The sequence below is a fragment of the Xenopus tropicalis genome, chromosome 3 (genome assembly GCF_000004195.4).
Source record: "Xenopus tropicalis strain Nigerian chromosome 3, UCB_Xtro_10.0, whole genome shotgun sequence".
In the NCBI taxonomy this organism is placed as follows: domain Eukaryota; kingdom Metazoa; phylum Chordata; class Amphibia; order Anura; family Pipidae; genus Xenopus; species Xenopus tropicalis.
In genome coordinates, this window is record NC_030679.2 from 11,131,752 (window position 1) to 11,155,682 (window position 23,931).

At 43.3% G+C, this 23,931-nt stretch overlaps 1 protein-coding gene and 1 long non-coding RNA gene across 2 annotated transcripts in view; one reads left to right on the top strand and one right to left on the bottom strand.

Annotated features, from left to right (window-relative positions):
- LOC116409685 overlaps positions 1-4,112 on the bottom strand; it is a 36,721-nt gene extending 32,609 nt beyond the window's left edge. Inside the window, exons 1-2 of the long non-coding RNA XR_004221903.1 lie at positions 3,870-4,112; positions 3,055-3,215 (exon numbers count right to left, since the gene is read on the bottom strand). This is a non-coding gene — a long non-coding RNA (uncharacterized LOC116409685). The remainder of the gene's footprint in view (positions 1-3,054; positions 3,216-3,869) is intronic.
- A 2,149-nt stretch (positions 4,113-6,261) lies between these two features.
- LOC100496642 (solute carrier family 45 member 3) overlaps positions 6,262-23,931 on the top strand; it is a 28,042-nt gene continuing 10,372 nt past the window's right edge. The window contains exons 1-2 of the mRNA XM_031898668.1: positions 6,262-6,472; positions 19,736-20,017. Coding sequence (XP_031754528.1) covers positions 19,870-20,017 — 148 coding nt within the window. The 5' untranslated portion in view covers positions 6,262-6,472; positions 19,736-19,869. The remainder of the gene's footprint in view (positions 6,473-19,735; positions 20,018-23,931) is intronic.

Below are 23,931 nucleotides of genomic sequence, written 5' to 3' on the forward strand. Positions count from 1 at the left end.
AAAGCGCACATACATGTCAAAGCGTGCACGTCCGTGAAGCGCTGACGGCGCCGGTTCTGCGCATGCGTGGGGGGTATTTAAAGCTATCAAACGCCTCCTCCTGTGCTATGTTGTCTGCGGCCTTGCCTGGGAAACTAAGCCTGCCTGATTTACCTTACGACTTTCTGTTGCCGATCCTTCGCTTGCCTGACTCTGATTTTCAATACTGCAGTAATTATTCTCTAATTTATTAGGAAATGGGGTTAACACCTAATCACGCATGGAAAAAAAAAGTACCGTCAAATACCGTGACACCGATATAATTTTGAAAAATACAGTGATATAAATTTTTGGTCATACCGCCCAGCTCTACTGCCGATAACGGTCCCTTGCACCGATTCGGCAGCTTATCGGCCCGTGTAGGGGCAGAAACGAGGGGCCTGGTCGACCGATATCTGGCCTGAAATTGGCCAGATATCGATCGGCCAGGTTAGAAAATTCAGTCGGATAGGGGACCGCATCGGCTCGTTGATGCGGTCCCCAAACCGACTGCCCCATTGCCGCCGTTAGAATTTGATCGTTTGGCCCCAGGGCCAAACCATCGAATTCGCCTACATGTTACCCGATATCGCCCACCCGTAGGTGGGGATATCGGGTGAAGATCCACTCGCTTGGCGACATCGCCAAGCGAGCGGATCTGCCCGTGTATGGGCAGCTTTAATCCATAGATTCAAAAACCACTTCCAATGGAACCAGATCTATGGATTTAATGAAAATAGACAGGCAATTAACAAAGCTGGCTACTTTGTTTTGCAAAGGAAATGTAAAGTTCAGCCAAGGAAATGTAAAGTTCTGCAAAGCTCTGCTAAGTTTTATTTTGTATATAGATACTGGGAAAAAAACATCATTTTTATTTAACTGATCTAACGATCCCCCCCTTCTTTCTTTTTTTCCAATGTGGCAAAAATACCTCTAGGATAACAGACAAGTGTGTCCCCCATGCACTGTGAGCGAAAGTGCAAATTGCAGTTGGTCAGCAACATGTGTTTTCCCCTAAAGCTTAACCATGAAAACAAAAGGATGTGGAGAGCTGTGGTTAAAACCACTGTCTGACCGCACAGTTTTATCTTGGAAGTGGTTAAATCTGCTCTGGGTAAACTCCCCTCCCTTGAATAAGCTTTTCTTCCTTTGCAACAGTACATAAATCATGGGCATGCTTTGATAGCTGGCGTTGGTGCATGCTCTATAGCACATAGTGCTGAGAATTGGCCTGAATTAGCTATGTTATACTTATAAGCGTTTCCTACAATTTCCTCTAAAAATAAGGGCCTGTTGGAGCTGTACGTCTGGGATTCTGCTTTCCAAATCTATACATTCACATCAGGGAAGGCTGGGGAAATGGCTCTGGAGACGCCACAGGAATGAGCTGCCGATAAACAGAACCTCATAGAGAGATGAAAAACTGATGCTGGACTTTCCCATCCCAGGGGTTTTTTTACCTTACAGACCACAAGGAGGCTAATAAAAGATATTCTCTACATAAAATTCATTTAAAGTATCCCAAGGCCAATTCCATACCTTATACCCCACATTTATTTATTACGTATTTGTAGAAAAAAAATACATAGTGCCAGTCTCATGTATAATATCCGAGACATACGCCAAGTCAAATGCAATGCCTATTTCTATATCTATAGTACCCTCAGAACAAACTGCATGATAAATGTAGTGCCAGTTCAATGTATAATATTCCCTAAAGATTTGACAATATAGATAACCATACCTAGAGAGAGAGAGAAAGAAACAGAGTGGAGCAAACCCGTCACCAAAATAACAGCCCTGGGTGCAGGTCAAAAGATAGACATAAAGAGAAAGAGTACCGCACACTCAGGGACTTGGTGCAAAAGAAAAAAGTTTATTGAAAAAAACTCAATAAACTTTCTCTCTATCTCTTTCTCTCTCTCTCTATATATATATATATACCTCACAGAGCTCAGTGTAGGATACATTCTATATATAATACCTTGCAGAGCACAGTATAGTATATGGGCATACTAATTCTATACATAATGCCTCCCAGAGCACAGTACAGGATATGTACATAGCTAATAGTATATACGTATATACAATACCTAACAGAGTACATTATAGAATCACGTGCATTTCTAATTCTATATATATAATACTTTGCAGAGCACATTATAGGATACATGTGTTGTAAGATGTATAAGTAAACACCACAGTACAAACTTCATGTATAAGAATTTCATTCTGCGTGGTGTTTGGCTCATACATTTAATGTCTTAAGCATCCGGTTGTGGCTAAAATCACAATTTTTTTTACCCTACACCTCTTCTTTAAAAAAAATCTTCCCACCCTGGGATACTTTATTGAAGACTACAGCACCACTATGTTTTCCCTGCTCCCAGCTGTCCCTTGCACTGTACAGTACTACTAGCTTACTGTACTGAGCATGAACCCAGTTAAATAAGCGGAAGGGACACTTGGGTACAGGGTCAGGGGTGCAAGGATGCCTTAGGGCAGGCAGTAAGTACAGGGCAAGTATGTAGCCTGCAACTGCTACCACAGGGGGGATACATCAAGGGGCAGAAGGGGGGTGCCTATGTGCCTCCCCCAAACTCAAACAGTGCTTTATTCATGGGTCAAACTTTTGTTTGTGCACAAAACATGCTCTGCAAGATCATTTACCCCTTGTATCTACCCGTGAATGCCAATTCTTTGTACCTAGTGGTTTAACTTTTGCAACAACAACATAGCATCTTTACAAATATCTTGTAAACCACTGGCATTTTACATAAATGTTTATTGACAAGTTGTCTTTTTTTATTTGTAGGTTTACATCCCCTTTAAGAGATGAATCAGCATAACAGGCAACAAGCAGCACATCGATGGACGGACACAGGGACACGTACACGTCCCCTGCCTCATGTTCCAATCCCAGACTTGCACTCCCTTCCTTGATGAAACTGGCTCCTTCTTACCTCCCCACACCTGCCACACCCCTCTGTCTCTGCAGCCTCCCAAGTCTCCAGATTGTCTGCTTTGATAACCAACCTGTCTGTGTGCTCCGGCCGTCACCCGTAGGTCTTACACTGAGAGTGGCAGAGACACGTCTGGTGTCTGCACTTGTTTATACACTCGACTTCCCATGGGAAAACAGCTAACGCCATCTGTGTGTGTCTTCTTCTGCCTCATCCCAGGGTCCACATCAGCATCTTCAATAAACCAGCAGGAAGGTTAGGGTTATATTTAGACAATAAATTTAGAAAAAAAAAAGGTTTCCAGATACAAAAGTCAGGTAACAATTTAAAGGGGAAGTAAAGTTGGGATTTATTAAGCTAAAACTGTATGTTACTGCCTTTGCCTTGCATTAAGATATAAGCATTTTAGAAGCCACTTTGGGGATCTATGAAATTTAGAAAAAGAAACTGGCCTGTGCTTTTGAATATTAACTCCTTGGTAACCTCTAATATTTCACTAGTATTTTGGTAGTGACAGCTAGAATTTTACTACAGGGGGAATAGTGTATATGTTTTACAGTTTAGGCATAATGGGCCATGGTCAGGGTCAATCAGGGGTTTGACTATGTATCCGCAGGGCATGTTTTTTTTGGGGGGGGGGGGCCCACTTTTTTTAGTGTGTCCATACAGACTGCTAATGAGTCCACTCAGCCTATGCTATTGAACAGTGTGCATTGATGCAAGGGAACCCAGTTAACACATGGTAGTAATGTCAGGGTTCCCTGAGCCGGTTGTGGCTGCACCCTGTGAATTGTACATTGATGCCATTAATTCACACACAAATGCAGTAGAAAATGCCCCTTCTGACTACCCTACCAACACAAACACTACCCCCCTAAACATACTCACTTTCTCTGACTCTTTAGTTCATTGATCCCCGCTACAATGCCATCTCTTTGTTGCCTTCTCCCCAGGAGCACTCACTCTCCCTCTCCGAGCCCTTAATTTACCGACTCCCTACAACACTACCCCCTTTACCAGTTTCGGCTACCTGTGTGTTCATGTGCAGGCACATACATTTTATGTGTGATTTCTGGTAAGGAGGCAAGTTCAAGTATAATGCCAAACAAAGCCTTCTGTGTGCTGCCACATAGGAGCCATTAAGTAGCCAATTAAAGCTCTTATTGGCACCCTCAGGAACTTTTTTCATTCTCTCCAACACTTTCCATTTAAATGTGGCTTACGGGTATAAAAGGTTGGGGATCCCTGCTCTTTTTCATCGACTCCCTACTCCCTTCACACATTCTCTCTCTCGCCCAACTAGCACACACTCACTCTTCTTCCTGACCCGCTACTTTACTGACTCTTTAGGCAACATGTAGCTCCCCAACCCCTTGGGTGTTGCTCTCAGTGCCCCCAAACCAGGTAGTTATTTTTGAATTCCTGACTTGGGGGCAAGTTTTGGTTGAATAAAAACAAGATTTCCTACCAAATAAAGCCCCCTGTAAGCTGATAGGGTGCATAGAGGCTGCCTAATAGCCAATCACAGCCCTTATTTGGCTCCTCCATGAACTTTTATGGTGCTTGTGTTGCTCTCCAAGTCTTTTTAGGGCAGTGGCAGACAGGGAGGTTAGTTGCCCAAGTCGCCCGAAGTTTCCTCACAAGGCAAATCGTATGCCATCCCACCGACGATTTACATTGCGGGGAGATTAGTCGCCCGCGGCAACAAAGGTTTGTCTCGGGGCGACTAATCTCCCCGTCTGCCACTGCCCTTAAGCTGGCCATACACGCACTGATAATATCATACGGAAACCCGTTTCGTACGATATTCGGTGCGTTTATGGCAAGTTGGCGAGTCGACCGATATCGCAGGAGGCTGCTCATATCGGTTGACTCGCCGATCGGCCAGGTTAAAAGATTTTGATCGGGCGCCATAGAAGGCGCCTGATCAAAATCTGCCTTCAGGGTTGAATCGGCAGAAGGAGGTAGAAATCCTATTGTTTATACCTCCTTATCTGCCGTTTCAGCCCTGAAGGTTAGTGGCTGATCTGATGATCTTTCGTGCAAAGATCGCAAATCGCCACGTGTGGCCACCTTTACATTCCAGTGTGGCTCAGGAGTAATAAGGGTTGGGGACCCCTGAACTAGAACATAATCTCCCCTTTACACATTCGCCTTTCACCCCACAGAAGCACAAGCTCACTCTCCTTCTGACCCTCTTAATTCATAAACTCCATACAGACCCCCTACCTATCCCTTATCCCACATTCTCTCCCATTAATTTACCGACTCCCTACAATCTATCCCCTTCACAGATTCTTGCCCCAGTCAGAGCACTCACTCTCCTTCCTGACCCGCTAATTCACTGACTCCCTAGAACAGTGATCCCCAACCAGTGGCTCAGGGGCAACATGTAGCTCCCCAACCCCTTGGATGTTGCTCCCAGTGCCCCCAAACCAGGGAGTTATGTTTGAATTCCTGACTTGGGGGCAAGTTTTGGTTGAATAAAAACAAGATTTCCTACCAAATAAAGCCCCCTGTAAGCTGATAGGGTGCATAGAGGCCAGGGTCGGACTGGGGGGTGCAGGGCCCACCGGGGCTCCCGCCCCAGGGGCCCTGCAGGTGCCCCAGCCGCGTCCCCTAACCCCCCCAGGGGCCCCCCTAACCCCCCAAAGGGCCCCCGCCTGACGTCCTCCCCGAGCGCGTATAAATTGAATGCGTCAGGGGAGGAACGGTCAGTAGCGGGGAGCGCCGCCAAAGGTCGGACTGGGCTGCTGGGGCCCACCGGGATTTTTCCCGGTGTCCCGGCGGCCCAGTCCGACCCTGATAGAGGCTGCCTAATAGCCAATCACAGCCCTTATTTGGCTCCTCCATGAACTTTTATGGTGCTTGTGTTGCTCCCCAACCCCTTGGGTGTTGCTTTCAGTGCCCCCAAACCAGGGAGTTATTTTTGAATTCCTGACTTGGGGGCAAGTTTTCGTTGAATAAAAACAAGATTTCCTACCAAATAAAGCCCCCTGTAAGCTGATAGGGTGCATAGAGGCTGCCTAATAGCCAATCACAGCCCTTATTTGGCTCCTCCATGAACGTTTATGGTGCTTGTGTTGCTCCCCAAGTCTTTTTACATGTGACTGTGGCTCATGGATAAGAAAGGTTGGGGGTCCCTGCCTTAGAACATACTCTCCTCCTCACACATTCCTTCTCAGTATGGCCCCCTCCCCCCTCATGTAATGACTCCCCCTCAGACTGTGCCGCCCCCTCCCTCTCCACAAAACTTTTCACAGACTTTGTGCTCCCTCAGCTCCCACCCCGTTCCCACTCTCACCCCCACTGCCACTCTCACCCCCACTGCCACTCTCACCCCCACTCAGCCCCCCCTCCCTCAGCCCAAGGCTTCCATTTCCGGCTGCCCAAACTACACGTTTCCGCCCTCTGGGCTACGGGAATTTCAATGAACTCGGTGACGGGAAGCGGGGCCCAATCAGAAGCAGCGCCTCCCCCGGAGGGATGGGGTAAGAGCTGGGGAGCCGGGATACTTGTTACGGTTACAATGGTGGGAAAACAACCAGAGCCCTAATGGGACGTTCAGCCCGGTTACCCCCCAGTGGGGCAGTTTTAGGGTCGGGCAAACACATTTGTACTGGGGTCTGTCACTAGGACCCTAAGGCTAGCATAGAGCAGAGAGAGTGCGGAACTACTCCTCCCATCAGGGCAACTGGGTGAGAGTTGTAGTTTACCCACTGCACGTTGGGCCACTCTAAAATAAAGACATAAACTTTTCTGTGTGACATTTTTCTGTGGGAGAATGAGCATGTGTAATGGCAATCCACATAGAAATAAAGTGGGGGATTCTGGGAGGCAGAGGCATGCTGGGGGGGTCACTGTGCTGTTTATCATGGGATGAGTTCTCACATGACATGGGGGGGGGGGGGGGTGTTGTTTATCTTTCAGTTTACCTATTATTTGCTCCCTTATTGCTGGAGGCTATTGTCTGTATGAGTGTCTGAAGTTTCTCGGGGTCATGTGACTGCCATAAGACTGAAAGGCACCCCAGAATTGTCCATTTTCTTTGTCACCTCATTGGCTCAGTATCACAAATAGCTGTCAGGGTGTTTTTGATTATTTTGATTACCTTGGGTCCTATGTCTGATCTGTAATTACAGCTCCCAGCATCCTCAGAAAGAGTTGAGACGTTGATCCTTTGCACACTGTGCATGGCGTATGAGAAAGTTTCAAACAGGACAGGTGATCATCCAAACGGAAGCCCTGACCTACCCAAACAGGGAGGTCCACATCTTCCAGCTGCCCAACCCAATCTGGCCATGTATGACCAGCTTAATCCTGAGTATCTATCAGTGAGCTCTGCCATAAAGTAAGGCAGCACTGCTGTTTCATTTCAGAAAGAAAATTAGAAATAGCTGTAAATATATACAGCAGTGATCCCCAACCAGTGGCTCGGGGGCAACATGTTGCTCCCCAACCCCTTGGATGTTGCTCTCAGTGCCCCCAAACCAGTTATTTTTGAATTCCTGACTTGGGGGCAAGTTATGGTTGAATAAAAACAAGATTTCCTACCAAATAAAGCCCCTGTAAGATGATAGGGTGCATAGAGGCTGCCTAATAGCCAATCACAGCCCTTATTTGGCTCCTCCATGAACGTTTTTGGTGCTTGTGTTGCTCCCCAAGTCTTTTTACATGTGACTGTGGCTCCCGAGTAAGAAAGGTTGGGGACCCCTGATGTACAGCTACCTCCATGCAAGCATAAAGTTACAACAATCTCACATGTCAACATTGTAACTGTATCCTTCTAGTTTATAAGTGATTAGTATGTGTAGGATCCTGGGTATGTGCAGTAAGGGTGGCAGATCTGCGGAATTCAGGTAGGGTGTCTGTTGGGTGCACTGACAAACGGATTCATTGCTGTTCCACAATGATACAGCTTAGCTGGATGAATTCCATTCCAGACATTCCGCCTGTGTAGTGTATGTAGCTCTGGGAACAATAATAACCAGGGAGGGATGTCAGGCCCAACAGCAACAGAGAACTCACATAGGTGTCATTAAAGGGCTAGTTCACCTTTTTTTTGCTTTTTTTTATAAAGGTATGTTTTAAAGGGAAAGAAAAGATTAAATACAAGCATAGTCTCAGTTGTGTTTAATGGAAACACTGCACTTACTCTATCCACAAGAATTTCTCTCTAGAGCATATGTGTCAAACTCAAGGCCCGCGGGATCATTTTATATATTATTGGTTGTGATTAACACGCCAAGAAGAAGTGGTCTGGAATAGGGATCCGTACAAGCAGGAAGCGCTGCAGTATTGACGCCGCCGAACAAATGGCGTGAGCTAGCGGCACGGAACCCGTGTTTCTTTCCACTTCTATTTCAAGTAAGCTCCCGGCCGGGACTTTAGTTTCATATTGTGTAGCTCCCCTGAGGGCTCTATTCACACGAGCAAAGTAGCGGCAGAGAGCATTTTGCACTATTGCACTATTACCTTCTTTCTAGTAGTCTCCTCTCCCCCAAACCCTATTAATATACTTGAGTCTAATATCATTAAGAGATCTATATAACTATGGGCAGTGGTGTATATTTACTGTATATACTCGAGTATAAGCCTAGTTTTTCACCACCCAAAATGTGCTGAAAAAGTCACCTTCAGCTTATACTCGAGTTGGGTGCCATGGGTCCCTCCAGACTAGCACCCTCTGTCCTTTGTGTGCAAATTAGGCCACCCGCAACCAGACCCTCCAGTGCCCTGACCCACTCCCAAATTCATCTTCATCTACCGTCCCATTCTGCACTAGACATTGCACTTTATATTCTATATAAACTATATATAGTTTTAAAGGATTTTACCTCTTTGTGTTTTAGCTTGGTTGCTGATTGAGCTAAGGGGGTGGTACTCTTAAGGTATCATTGTTGATACCATATTGTTTTTGTTGACCCTTTTCTCCACTGACAGAGCTAGTTTACTGTTTTTCTTTGAAATGTTTAAAAACATATACCCCACTGATGCATCATTTAATGTAATTTCATTGGTATTTATTTTGATTATTGAAACTTAGCAGTAGCTGCTGCATTTCCCACCCTAAGGCTTATACTCGAGTCAATACGTTTTTCCAGTTTTCTTATGTAAAATTAGGTACCTCGGCTTATATTCGGCTTATACTCGAGTATATACGGTATATTACATATTATTGCTGAAAAGCACAAAGTTTTAAAAGTTTAGTTTTAGTGTGTTTAATAAATGTTTATCCTGTTCAGCCCACGACCTAAAGTGTGTTTTGGATTTTGGCCCCCTGTGCAATTGAGTTTGACACCCCTGCTCTAGGTATGGTTTCAGTTCTATCGGTTAGGAGACATGGCTCTGACCAACTGCACAGACGTATTTCAAATGTCCAGTTTTCCGGTGGTAATAAAAATGCAATGTTATCTTTTATGTGCAAATGTCGGGGGCCGTGTCCCTTCAGTATGTCTTACTGGCAGCCACATGATCAAAGCACAGAGCTGGGCTCACCTGGGGCACCCACATAAACACATCAATTTTATGGGTCTGTTCATAGGCCACTGCCTGATTTATGTACCTTTTAAGCCTTCAAAGAGCCATTCCCTTACAGTTTTACCTAGATAATATTCTCTGTGACTCCCTGCAGCCGCTCAAGGACTTGGTAGGCAGCCAATGTCATTTGATCTCATTGGGGGATATTCTATTACATAGAAGTATTTTCGTACATTCATTTAAAAGGAAGGATGTATTTAAGAGTTTGTTTACTCTCCCATGATTTATATATGTATAGTTAAACAGTCATATGATCCCCATCATTGGGGGATCCTGTACAGAGACATATAAATTTGTATGTATTTTTAATATACAGATATGGGATCTATTATCTAAAATGTTTGGGACATGGAGATTTCCAGTTAAGGGCTCTTTTTGGTAATGTGGAGCTTACCTATACAATTAAAGGAATACTGTCATGGTACGTATCAGTTAATAGAGCTTCTCCAGCAGAATCCTGCATTGTAATCTGTTTTTTTTAAACAGATTTTTTTTTTTTAAATTTAATTTTGAAATTTTACATGGGGCTAGGCATATTCTTCATTTCCCAGGGTGCCACAGCCATGTGACTTGGGCTCTGATGAACTTCAGTCATACTGCTGAGCTAAGCAGCATAGGGATTCCCCTTTACTAAGCACAATTCAGCAGGAACAGCCCCCTAAGTTTGCTCATAGCTTGTATAGAGAGACACCATAAAACTATGGCACATAGGGATTCCCCTGTACTAAGCACAATTCAGCAGGAACAGCCCCCTAAGTTTGCTCATAGCCTGTACAGAGAGATACCATAAAACTATGGCACATAGGGATTCCCCTGTACTAAGCACAATTCAGCAGGAACAGCCCCCTAAGTTTGCTCATAGCTTGAATAGAGAGACACCATAAAACTATGGCAGCATAGGGATTCCCCTGTACTAAGCACAATTCAGCAGGAACAGCCCCCTAAGTTTGCTCATAGCCTGTACAGAGAGATACCATAAAACTGTGGCAGCATAGGGATTCCCCAGTACTAAGCACAATTCAGCAGGAACAGCCCCCTAACTTTGCTCATAGCCTGTACAGAGAGATACCATAAAACTGTGGCAGCATAGGGATTCCCCTGTACTAAGCACAATTCAGCAGGAACAGCCCCTTAAGTTTGCTCATAGCCTGTACAGAGAGATACCATAAAACTGTGGCAGCATAGGGATTCCCCTGTACTAAGCACAATTCAGCAGGAACAGCCCCCTAAGTTTGCTCATAGCCTGTACAGAGAGATACCATAAAACTGTGGCAGCATAGGGATTCCCCTGTACTAAGCACAATTCAGCAGGAACAGCCCCCAAGTTTGCTCATAGCCTGTACAGAGAGATACCATAAAACTATGGCAGCATAGGGATTCCCCTGTACTAAGCACAATTCAGCAGGAACAGCCCCCTAAGTTTGCTCATAGCCTGTACAGAGAGATACCATAAAACTGTGGCAGCATAGGGATTTCCCTGTACTAAGCACAATTCAGCAGGAACAGCCCCCTAGGTTTGCTCATAGCCTGTACAGAGAGATACCATAAAACTATGGCACATAGGGATTCCCCTGTACTAAGCACAATTCAGCAGGAACAGCCCCAAGTTTGCTCATAGCCTGTACAGAGAGATACCATAAAACTATGGCAGCATAGGGATTCCCCTGTACTAAGCACAATTCAGCAGGAACAGCCCCCTAAGTTTGCTCATAGCCTGTACAGAGAGATACCATAAAACTATGGCAGCATAGGGATGATACACAGGTTGCATTAATGAAAACGTTAGAAATAACCCCTGTTTCAATGCATATGAATTATATTCCATTTATTATGATCGTACTGGACCAGCAGGACACTGGAAAAAACCCCTGTGGCCCGCTGACCCAGTCCTAATCCGAAGCATTGGCGCTCCCCTGCTCACCTCCCTCCTCTGATGGCAAAGTTAAGTTTGTACACTTGGGGTTGGGCGGCGATCAGCAGGGGGCTCCTGGGGGATGTTGGGGGCCCTGGGGAGACAGACCTGCTACCATCCATGCGTTTGTATTTTATGTTGATGGAAGCCCGAAATATTGTATAGCCTTTTGTCTTCCAGCACAGTGTGGTACCATTGTATGTGATGTTAGGCAGTCACCTGTTGTAACATGTAACAAGGCCAACTAATTCCGTATGACTTTCTTCCATAGCACTACTGCTTTACTGCTTTAGTCATTTGGAGGAGAAATTTGTTCCAAAAAGAAATGTAAAACCATGTGGTAAGGACTAATTGCCCAGGGGGTAGGAGTAGAAAAGGTCACAGGATGCTGCCACGGAATGTCTAACCCACGCAGGAACTACAACTCCCATACTAACAACAACAGCCCAAATAAAGTTCTCATCTGTTTAACAGCCTCCTTGTATCCAGCAGATTTAGCCTGGGGCCAGATAGCATGGGGCTGAATACAGATGTGGTGGCTGTATAAGGGCTCTGGTACACGGGGAGATTAGTCACCCATGACAAATCTCCGTTGTTGCGGGCGACTAATCTCCCCGATATGCCATCCCACCGGCGATTTACATTTTCGCCGGTGGGATGTCATATCGGGGAGATTAGTCGCCCACAAAAAGCGAGATTTGTCGCGGGCGACTTAACTCCCTTGTGTGCCAGAGCCCTAAAGTACAGGTATAGGACCCATTATCCAGAATGCTTGGGGCCAAGAGTATTCCAGAGAAGGGGTCTATCTGTAATTCAGAACCTCATACCTTAAGCCTACTAAAAAATCAATAAAACATTAAATAAACCGAATAGGATTATTTTGCATCCAATAAGGATTAATTATATCTTAGTTGGGATCAAGTACAGGTACTGTTTTATTATTACAGAGAAAAGGGAATCATTTAACCATGAAATAAACCCAATAGGGCTGTTCTGCCCCCAATAAGGGGTAATTATATCTTAGTTGGGATCAAGTACAGGTACTGTTTTATTATTACAGAAAAAAGGGAATCATTTAATCATTAAATAAACCCAATAGGGCTGTTCTGCCCCCAATAAGGGGTAATTATATCTTAGTTGGGATCAAGTACAGGTACTGTTTTATTATTACAGAGAAAAGGGAATCATTTAACCATTAAATAAACCCAATAGGGCTGTTCTGCCCCCAATAAGGGGTAATTATATCTTAGTTGGGATCAAATACAAAGCACTGCTTTATTTTTACAGAGAAAAAGGAAATCAATTTTAAAAATCTGAATTATTTAATTAAAATGGAGTCTATGGGCTTTCCGTAATTCTGAGCATTCTGGATATCAGGTTTCTGGATAACAGATCCCATACCTGTACCATCATGTAGGACTGCATTGTGCTATGAAGGCTATTGTCTCCTGAAGGTTCTGCAGGGGATATTACTGTGAACAGATCAGACAAAACTGGGCAAAGATCCGCTTATTTTACACTTAAAGAAAATGTAATATTTACGTGTATTTGCTGACAGAAAAAAAGATTGACATTTAAGTAATTCAGCCCTTTAGTGTGCCTTTGATGTACAACCAACATAATAACGTAATGTGAGTGTCCTGAATATAACTCTGCATGCCCGCACTCGATGGACCACCCAGCGTTACATTTATTTATATTGTATACTTTCTGTTGTAAATGCATGTCCGTAAATTTAACTTGTTAACTTAAAAATATAATGAACAATTAACAGTTTTAATACAATAGTTAATTAAAGCTTTGCACACAGCACTTTAATACTAGATGGTGCTAATTAAAGTACAGGAATGGGATCTGTTATCTGGAATGCTGGGGACCTGGAGTTTAGACTTATGGGTTTCTGTAATCATGTTGAATCTTGTTCAATATACTTTGTCTGCGGTGGGTCTGGGCCAGCCAATCACTGGTTCTTGTGGGTCCTGTATATGTGTGTGTATATATATATATACAGGTATGGGATCCCTTATCCGGAAACCCGTTATCCAGAAAGCTCCGAATTACGGAAAGCCTGTCTCCCATAGACTCCATTTTAATCAAATAATCCAGAATTTTAAAACTGATTTCCTTTTTCTCTGTAATAATAAAACAGTACCTGTACTTGATCCCAACTAAGATATAATTACCCCTTATTGGGGCAGAACAGCCCTATTGGGTTTATTTAATGGTTAAATGATTCCCTTTTCTCTGTAATAATAAAACAGTACCTGTACTTGATCCCAACTAAGATATAATTACCCCTTATTGGGGGCAGAACAGCCCTATTGGGTTTATTTCATGGTTAAATGATTCCCTTTTCTCTGTAATAATAAAACAGTACCTGTACTTGATCCCAACTAAGATATAATTACCCCTTATTGGGGGCAGAACAGCCCTATTGGGTTTATTTAATGGTTAAATGATTCCCTTTTCTCTGTAATAATAAAACAGTACCTGTAATTGATCCCAACTAAAATATAAATAACCATTATTGGATGCAAAACAATCCTATTGGGTTTAATTTATGTTTTATTAATTTTTTAGTAGACTTAAGGTGTGGAGATCCAAATTACGGAAAGACCCCTTATCCGGAATACCCTTGGTCCCGAGCATTCTGGATAATGGGTCCTATACCTGTATAAATACAGACAGTAATGAAGCTGCACACCATAATATAAGATGCTACCTGGGTGCCAGTGCGATATTGCAATGTAGATAGAGGAAAAATGACGGCACTCACAGGAATTTTCACACTTGAGACATCAGATGAAGTAAAAAAGTGAGGTTTTTATTCAGTCGACGTTTCAGTTCCAATTGAAACTTTCATCAGGAACAACCTTGTCCCTTGATCTAATGTCTCTAGTGTGAAAATTCCTGTGAGTGCCGTCATTTTTCCTCTATATATATATATATATATATATATACAGAGAGCCGCACACACAGGGACTTAGCAATAAAGTGAAAAAGTTTATTGAAAAAAATCCAACGTTTCGAGTACTGACTGTACTCTTCCTCAGGGACAAACCAGTATATATATAGAGACATCACCCTTTTTCAAAGTGTGAAAAACCTTAAGAAAGGCTGATATCTCAGCCAAAACGTTAGTTCACCTCTACAATAAAGAATACTTTGATTATACTTAAGACCTGTGTGAGCGGCTTCTACTTTCACCCATATATATATATATGGTGAGATGGCATACGCGGTGCAGCGGTTTGCCAAAGTCGACTAATCAGCAATTTAATAGGGACCATGCTCATTATTAAATGTAGTGACATCTCTGATACTGTTCCTAATGTTGCCTTTATACAGAACATCATACAGCAACATTTGTGTTTTTGTTTTATCTGCCTTTCTGACTTTGCTATTCAGTGATCAAGCAGCTGTGTTAACTGAGAGGAGTCAATTAACCTCAGTGCTTTTTATAGCTGTTTGTAACAACAATTATATGTTGTGTAGGCTTGTCCCATAGTAGGCTAGGTTATTCACTTCCCATCTTTGTAAGTGTGGGAATTTCTTACTAAAGGAAAATGCAGTTCATCTTTAAATGAATGGTTCATATGATGTTGACTGTAATATTGAGATAATTTTCAACCGTTTTTTTTCTTATTTTGTGTGATTTTTGAATTATTTCGATTTTGTCAGCAGGTCCAGGAATTTTAGCAGCTATCTGGTCGCTAGGGTCGCATTTACCATAGCAACCAGGCAGGGGTTTGAATAAGAGACCTGAATATGAATGGGAGGCAGCCTGAATTATGGCTTATCTAGGGTTAAGACGGAAAGTTGTATTAAAATCACTCGGAGGAATCTCTTAACTGCTATTTTACTCGGGCGCTGATCCATTCGCCTGTGTGCGAATCCTCCCCAACTGCTTCGCCAATATTGCTGATTTTTGGCCAAATATCTATCAGGCAGGTTTAGAAAAACTGGGATGAGGCCTGATTTGGCTAAGCCCGAATTTATGGCAAGGCCACAAAGTCTTGGGCCTAGGGGGAGCTGTGGTTAGGTTGGAAGATCGCCTGGCCTGAATAAAATAAGTAAATGTAAAAAACTGCAATAAAAACATTGCAAAAGCAATACGTTTTTTACTACTGGGGTCTGTGACCCCCCACTTAAAAAAAATGGAAAGAAGAGGAAGGCAAGTAATTAAAAAAAACTATAAAAAAACTAATTGAAAAGTTGCCAAGAAAAATACTAATCTTAATTTAAAAGTGAACGACCCCTTTGAGCGGCTACGGGCAACAAACAGAATTGAAATGGACAGTACAGTAGCCTATAACGAGGCTTAAATTATTTACCAGTATTGATAAATATTCACTATATATATATACTTTGAAGTCAAGTAATAACATTTTACTTATTTCGAATTCTCCCCATGTCTGTATGAGTTCCCTTTGGAGTTCTCTTTGGTTCCCTCCCACAATCCAAAAACATACAGGCAGGTTAATGGTTTCTGATAAACCTGGCCATAGTTTGTCTGATTGAGAGACTGTAAGCTTCACTGGGGCAAGGGTTGATGGGAATGATGTATAATCTCTGTTAAAATAGACATCTCCTATATATTATATATTATGAATGGACCAGTGAATTCCTCCTCTAGATATAGAAAGATTGTTGTGTTTCAGACTGATTTATTGAGAAATTCCCCCCAAACCCCACTAGCCCCGCCCATCTGTTCCACTTCCTGCTGGCTGAATTCTCTGGATGTGCAGGGGGGCCAGTGGCACTCAGCACTATAGGATAGGAACCAATCAGCAGCAAGGCTGACCTGATAGGGAACTGAAGCCTGGCTGTGCTTGTGTGAGTGCAGGGCTGTGATTGGCTATCCCCCTCCTACCGTGCTTCTGGCAGGGACCGTTAGGACACGCCCACCCTTCATTTCACACACGGAAAGGGACCTGAGAGGATCTATAGGGAGTTCCAATAAAGGGGCCATTTTTACAGATAAGATTAATCTTTAGCCCAAAGGGAAACCAGCACCATATATTATTCCTAATTATTATTATTAACATTTATTTATAAAGCGCCAACATATTCCGCAGCGCTGAACAATAAGTGGGTTACATACATTGGACATACAGAGTAACATATAAAGCAATCAATAACCGATAATTGCCTACAAACTTAGGGTTTTCCCATTTAGCCAATGTCTCCTTTAAGTGCTGTGGAATACGTCAACGCTATATAATAAAAATATTAGCAATGCCTTGTGCCTAGGGCAGAAGGCATCAGGGTGATATCATATAGCGGAATTCCCCTGTAATTTTATTACTGAACTGCTCCGGGAAAAAGCCTTTTCAGCCTTCTAGGGTCAGTGATATGCAGGGACTTGTAGTTCATCAACCTGGGCAGGGTCATGGTTTATAGGCAAGAAATCATCTGGATGAGAAATTACTTGGAAGATTTAGTAACATATGGCCATCTACACACAGTTAGAAGAGCTTGGGACGGGGCACAGGAACTGCATTACGTAGTTATGGTTTCAGGAATAATTTCTGTTTGGTTCTTAGTTGCAATACTTGTCCCCCCTCCCCAGTTTGCTGCTCTTTTCCTTGTAAAAGGGTGAATGGTCTGGAAGCAATGAAGGCTATAACTTAATAGATAACTACATGATGAAGTAATTTCCCACAAGATGCACTTAAGTGGATGGTGAAATACTCTGTAGTCATTTGCAGCAGAAATGATTTTTTTTCTTTCAGTTTCTGCTTTCCCGTTAAGCAACATTTCTGCCACTAACCACAATGATAAATTTAAGCTGCCCATGCATGTAAAGTTCCTTGGGGCGGACAGTATATGACAAATCTGATCGTTTGGCCCTGGGGCTAACAATTGGATCATAATTGGGGCAGGAAGTCGGGAGGAGAATTGCAAAAATCAAAAAATTGGCAAAATCAAGACTGGGTAATTTTTGGGAAGATATCGGTTGTGCGGCGGGGCTGTCAACGGGAGAAGGACAAAATCAGCAGCTGTTATTGGCCCCTGGATGGCAACCTTAGGATGGGCTTCTTTGGCAGCCAACTCCTAGACTGTGACTGCATTCTTTCAGCATCCCCCCCACCCCGCGCTCCGTCTGTCCATCCACCCTCCCGCACTCCATTCGTCCGTCCACCCCCCCCTGCTGAGTCCTACCTCTTCCAGTACCCCCTTTCTGCCATCCGTCTCCCTTACTTTCTGTAAGCGCCGTTCGTCCTCCCTCTCAGCTCCCCCGTCCCACTCCCCACTGAGTCCTCGCTTTTCGTTGCCAGGGGTGAGGACACAGCGGGGGGGGGGCCAGGTAAATTTCCCTGGGGGGCCGAATCCGGCCTGCAGGCCATAGTTTGAGGACCCCTGTTTTAGAGCTTTCCCACTAGAAGTATTAAGTTACTTACCATATGTGGCAGGTACATGCATGGTTAGACTGATCCTACTGAGGTCCTCTATATAGACACACTTATTCACCGTGACCAGTAGTAACATACAATGTCACAAGTCATAAAACAGACCAGGGACACATAGTGATTTTCAACTGCCCGACACATGAATTACCAAGAAACTCAGGAACAGTTTTTCTGCAAAGTGCTGCATTCCCCCCTTGTACTCACCAGGGTCATATTCCAAGATTTGGGGTACAAAATCAATTTACGTTATCGTCGGTAGGAGATTAGTTGGCACTGCTAGAGGACATTAGTCACAAGGCAACTAATCTCCTCATGTGTCATTGCCCTTAAAGAACAAAGAACGTCAAAATCACTAGGGTGGGGTGCCCATGGGTCAAGCTTTCCCTGGTGATTTCAATTGTTGACCTTGTTCTATCCAGGCCAGTCCCCTATTATCCAGTTCCCTGGATAATGCAGCAGTTGGGGACTGCCTATTTTCAAATGGCCCTTTTGGCTGTACCCAAACTGTACCCCTCGGCAGAGAATAATAAAATTTGCTCCTGGGAAGCAACACTGCATGGTCCCCAACAGCCAAAAGGGCCACTGGGAAGCAGCTGAAGATGGTGGTTCGGTTAGGTATGTACCAGGCCAGCGCATTTTCCAGCGGAGAAAATATCCAGGCCAGGTCAGTGATGGTAATTAGATTATTGGACCTGCATGGGGTTGTTTGGACCTCTATGTACTTAACATGTGAATGTTCAAACCTGTATATTAACCACCATAGCCTTTGTGGAAGTGCTTGTCAGGCAGTAGTAGCCTCAAAACACTTCAGGGTGAAGACACACTGGGCTACTAGTAGTAGTTACTTTTTCACGGCTACTAAACTCCAGAAAACCCCCTGCCATAGACAGTAATGAGAATTACCTCTGCTAAACCACACGTAAAAACAGTTATCAGTAAATGATCAGCATTGTCTATTTTAGTAGCCACGACAAGTAGCTGCTACTAGTAGCTCCGTGTGTCTTCACCCTCCGGCTTTAAGAATGCAACTGCCACATTGTTGGACTACAGTTTCCAGCATTTTTTAACTCTTGGTAGTAAATTGAAACATCCTTGGAAGTTGTAGTCAGCAACAGCTGGGGACTTTACCTTTATCTCTCTATAGGCCATCATCACGGGGCAACTGCTTTAATTACACACACTAGCTAAAATGTATTGAAAATTTCACGGAGCATTAAGTTTCAGGCTGGGGGGGCCCCAGATCTCCTGCAAAGTTTAAAGGATCAAAGGAGACACGTTGGCGTGTTCAGAACTGCTCAGTGATTGACTTCATACAACTACTCAATGAATGGAATAAAAAAAAAAAAAAGTCAGTTAAAGCGAGCACTGTCCCAGGGAAGGCATTTTTCCGTGGCGTTTCTAGAAGTTTTTAGCCTGACACAAAATTCTCTCTTGTTCCCTGCCGCCCCAGAATGAAATCCACAGTACAGACCGCGTGCATTTAGCACCGTCAGCCTTCAGTTCCTGGCTGGGCTGGGGTATGTTGAATTGAGTAGTAACTGCTTGGGGGGGTTCCAGCAGGGACGGCAGCGATCAGCTCATACAAAAGAAGCAGTTGTCATTTTGTCTTCTGGATTATCGTTTTTTTTTTGCCCCGTTGCTTGAATACCAGAAACTTGTAAACACTCCTGACTGGGACCTTTGTAGTAAATAGCTGCGGAATGATGTCATAGTCATATGAGAACAGTAAGTAAGGGGGGAAAGTAAGGGGATGTATGTAAAGATCAAAGGGGAACATCTCTGGTCTCTGTATGTGCCTTAAACACGGCAGGCAGCCACCAACTCCATCTGTTGTTTAAATGTTTCCCAAGAGCTCTAATGATCTTTTTGTCCTTTTCCATTTTTTGTAGCATGCTCCAGTGACAATGAGACCCAGGAAGGGCAAACGGAAAGAAAAACTTCAAGGGCTCCTCTATGGGATATGCTCCGGCCCCAGAATATAGCTTGCGCTGCTTTAAACCTGGTAACCCTTTCAAGCTGAAACATGACGTTCTGCCATTTCCAGTGGCATCTCGTATTGCTCAATTTTATGACCTGCGGCCTTGAGATCTGCGTAGCGGCGGGAATCACCTACGTGCCCCCCTTACTTCTGGAAGCAGGGGTAGAAGAGCAGTACATGACCATGGTTTTGGGTAAGGTTTTGTTTAGCCTTATATTTTACATATACTTTGCTGCAGCTAAACTTCCCGCTACCAGCAGGCCCTGTGAAAGAAGAAGGAAACGGTTAACCACCTGGGGGGGGGTGGTGCTTAATGTTAGTCACCCCCAGTGACCCTCAGATACCCCATGGCTGCTGCTCCTGTCATTAGAAAACTGCACCGGCCGAGGTGTTTCTGGAGGAGCACAATAGGGCGACCCTCTTCTTTCTCCTTTATTCTTTGTGCAGCGAGCGCAGTAGAGTAAAAAGCCAAACTTTAATTAAAAAGATGGCTCTTTCGCATTACTGCTCTTACACCTGCCTGTGCCTGGAGGAAAACAGAGGAAAAAGAGCACTGCTGATCAGTGTCTACAGAAGTACCCCAGAAAGGTGCAGTTTTCTGCTAACAGGAGCAGCGGAACCCGTGATTACTATTGGGGGGGTTCTAGGGATTAAAGCTGGCCATACACACACTGATAATATCGTACGGAACCTTGTTTCGTACGATATTCGGTGCGTGTATGGCAAGTCGACGAGGCAACCGATATCGCAGGAGGCTACTGATGTCGACTCGCTGATCGGGTGGGTTAAAAGATTTTGATCGGGCGCCATAGAAGGCGCCTGAGCAAAATCTGCCTTCAGAGCTGAATCGGCAGAAGGAGGTAGAACTCCTATTGTTTCTACCTCCATATCTGCCGTTTCAGCCCTGAACGTTAGTGGTCGATTGAACGATCTTTTGTGCGATCGATGGTCGCACGAAAGATCGAAAATCGCCACGTGTGTGGCCACCTTAACACCCTCCATTGAGTGTGAGTTCATAAGTTGAAGACCAGAGGATGGGGCTGTAGGGTAGTAGAACTTTAGTTGTTGTGGCTCATAAACACAATATAGGATAATAACCTGTATAGAAAAATTTGGTGGGAATTGGGAGATTTGGTGTTCATCAGTTAGTCCTGCGCAAATATAGTGAGAACACTCTATACAGTTTATTCCCACAGTCCCAAACAAACTGGTAAGTGCCTGTGGGGGTGAGACTGTAAGTTGCAATGGGACATTAAATAAAAATAACTCCCAACGGCCGTACGGTACTGCTGAATATGTTGGTGTTTATAAATATGTTATTATTAATAATATGTCAAAGTAAATGGCAATTCAGTTCTATACCATAGAATTATCATCCTTTATTTATAAAGCACAAACAGCGTTGTATAGGCTTGCAGTTTAATAAATGGTGGGGACCCTCAATACATACAGTTCTATGGAGTTACAGCTGTGATAATCATAATTCAGGTGAGCTTGGATAAAAAGAAGATATACCCTAAAAGGTATTGTTATTATTTTGGGATAGTTCTCCATTATTTTCCCAGCTTGCCAGTGTGCTTCAGAACCTGATACAGAAAGGGATATTAATTAATTACTGACATTAGGCTTTAGCAAAGGCAGTGAAGCATATGTAATTTTAATGTTGGACAGTTGAAGGCATTTTCTTGCATTAAAGGGGCAGTTCACCTGTATTATGTTACGGATTGCTAATTCTGAGCAGCTTTTCAATTAGCCATCATTTTTCTTTTTTTATAGTTTTTTAATTATTTGCCTTTTTCTTTAAAATATTTCCATTTTTCCTTTCAAATGGCGGTCGCTGATCCCATCTAAACCACAATTGCTCTGTAAGGCTACAAATTCATTGTTATTGCTACTTTTTATTACTAATGTTTCTATTCAGGCCCTCGCCTATTTGTATTCCAGTCTTTCATTCAAATCAGTGCATGGTTGCTAGGGTAATTTGGGCCCTAGCAACCAAGATTGCTGAAATTGCAAACTGGAAAGTTGCTAAATAAGAAGCTAAATAACTCAAAAACCACAAATAATAAAAAATGAAGACCTATTGGTAATTGTCTCAGAATATCCCTCTCTGCATCATACTTAAAGTGATACTGACACAAAAAAAACTACTAATCAAAATATGTACATGAAAAGTTACCTATAGGTCATATTGATAATTTTTCACTGACAGGACTGCTTCTCTAATTATCTTTATTATTATAAATAGCATGCTAAGATAATGTTATAATAGATGGTAAAAAAGGTGTTAGTATCTCTTTAAACTTAATTTAAAGGTGAACAACCTTTAATGCTTAGGATTAGATTGGCAGAGCTGCATGATTATAACCAGTTAATAGATATGGGTAAAAACTGTGACCTTGCTGGCTTTAAATAAGGCATTCTTCTTAGCAAGCAACTGCCTAAACCCATTGGCCAGTAGGGGTGCTATTGCATTAGTATCCAGATAGCATAAGGCATAATAAGGCATTCTCCTTAGCAAGCAACTGCCTAAACCCATTGGCCAGTAGGGGTGCTATTGCATTAGTATCCAGGTAGCATAATGCATAATAAGGCATTCTTCTTAACAAGTAACTGCCTAAACTCATTTGGCAGTAGGGGTGCTATTGCATTAGTATACATATAGCATAAGGCATAATAAGGCATTCTCCTTAACAAGCAACTGCCTAAACCCATTGGCCAGTAGGGGTGCTATTGCATTAGTATCCAGATAGCATAACACATAATAAGGCATTCTCCTTAGCAAGCAACTGCCTAAACCCATTGGCCAGTAGGGGTGCTATTGCATTAGTATCCAGGTAGCATAATGCATAATAAGGCATAACAAGTAACTGCCTAAACTCATTTGGCCTATTGTATAGCATAAGCATAATAACTCCTTAACAAGCAACTGGGCCAGTAGGGTGCTATTGCATTTGTATCCAGATAGCATAAGGCATAATAAGGCATTCTCCTTGTGCCTATTGGCCAGTATTGCATTAGTATCCAGATAGCATAACACATAATAAGGCATTCTCCTTAGCAAGCAACTGCCTAAACCATTGGCCCCAGGGGGCAACTGCCTAAACCTTGGCCATTAGGGGTGCTATTGCATTAGTATACAGATAGCATAACGCATAATAAGGCATTCTCCTTAGCAAGCAACTGCCTAAACCCATTGGCCATCAGGGTGCTATTGCATTAGTATACATATAGCATAACGCATAATAAGGCATTCTCCTTAACAAGCAACTGCCTAAACCCATTGGCCAGTAGGGGTGCTATTGCATTAGTATACAGATAGCATAACGCATAATAAGGCATTCTCCTTAGCAAGCAACTGCCTAAACCCATTGGCCAGTAGGGGTGCTATTGCATTAGTATACATATAGCATAATGCATAATAAGGCATTCTCCTTAACAAGCAACTGCCTAAACCCATTGGCCAGTAGGGGTGCTATTGCATTAGTATCCAGATAGCATAACACATAATAAGGCATTCTCCTTAACAAGCAACTGCCTAAACCCATTGGCCAGTAGGGGTGCTATTGCATTAGTATCCAGATAGCATAACCCTGCAGTGAAGGAATGCGTCAGGCATGCATTAAGCCCAGCTTAGATATATTACTATCTGCCTAAAGTAACCTAAGCTCTGCTTATAAATAGGATATATGTTCCTTGGGGCTGCAGTGTCGTACTTAACAAAGAACATGACCTTTATGTAACTGGCCCTATGATGTGTGTCATCTTGTGTGTGTTGCCGATGGATGTAAAGCTGATCACAGCAACGTAAAGTACAACAGATGACAGATCTGTGCCATACTGTAATGTGTTGCCTCTCATTTCATGTGCTTGCTTCAGCTGTGAAATCCTACTGATCCTTTCTGTAATCATTTCGTAGTTGTGGGGTACAGTAAATAATGTTGGCAAGAACAAAAGGTTTTAGAGTGTATAAGTGTTTCCAAGCCTTTCCTTAGGGCAGTGACACACAGGGCGACGCGATTTACCGAAGTCGCCGAAGTTGCCTTGGAAACTTCGGGCGACTTTGGCAAATTGCGGTGCCGCGTATGCCATCCCACTGGTGATTTA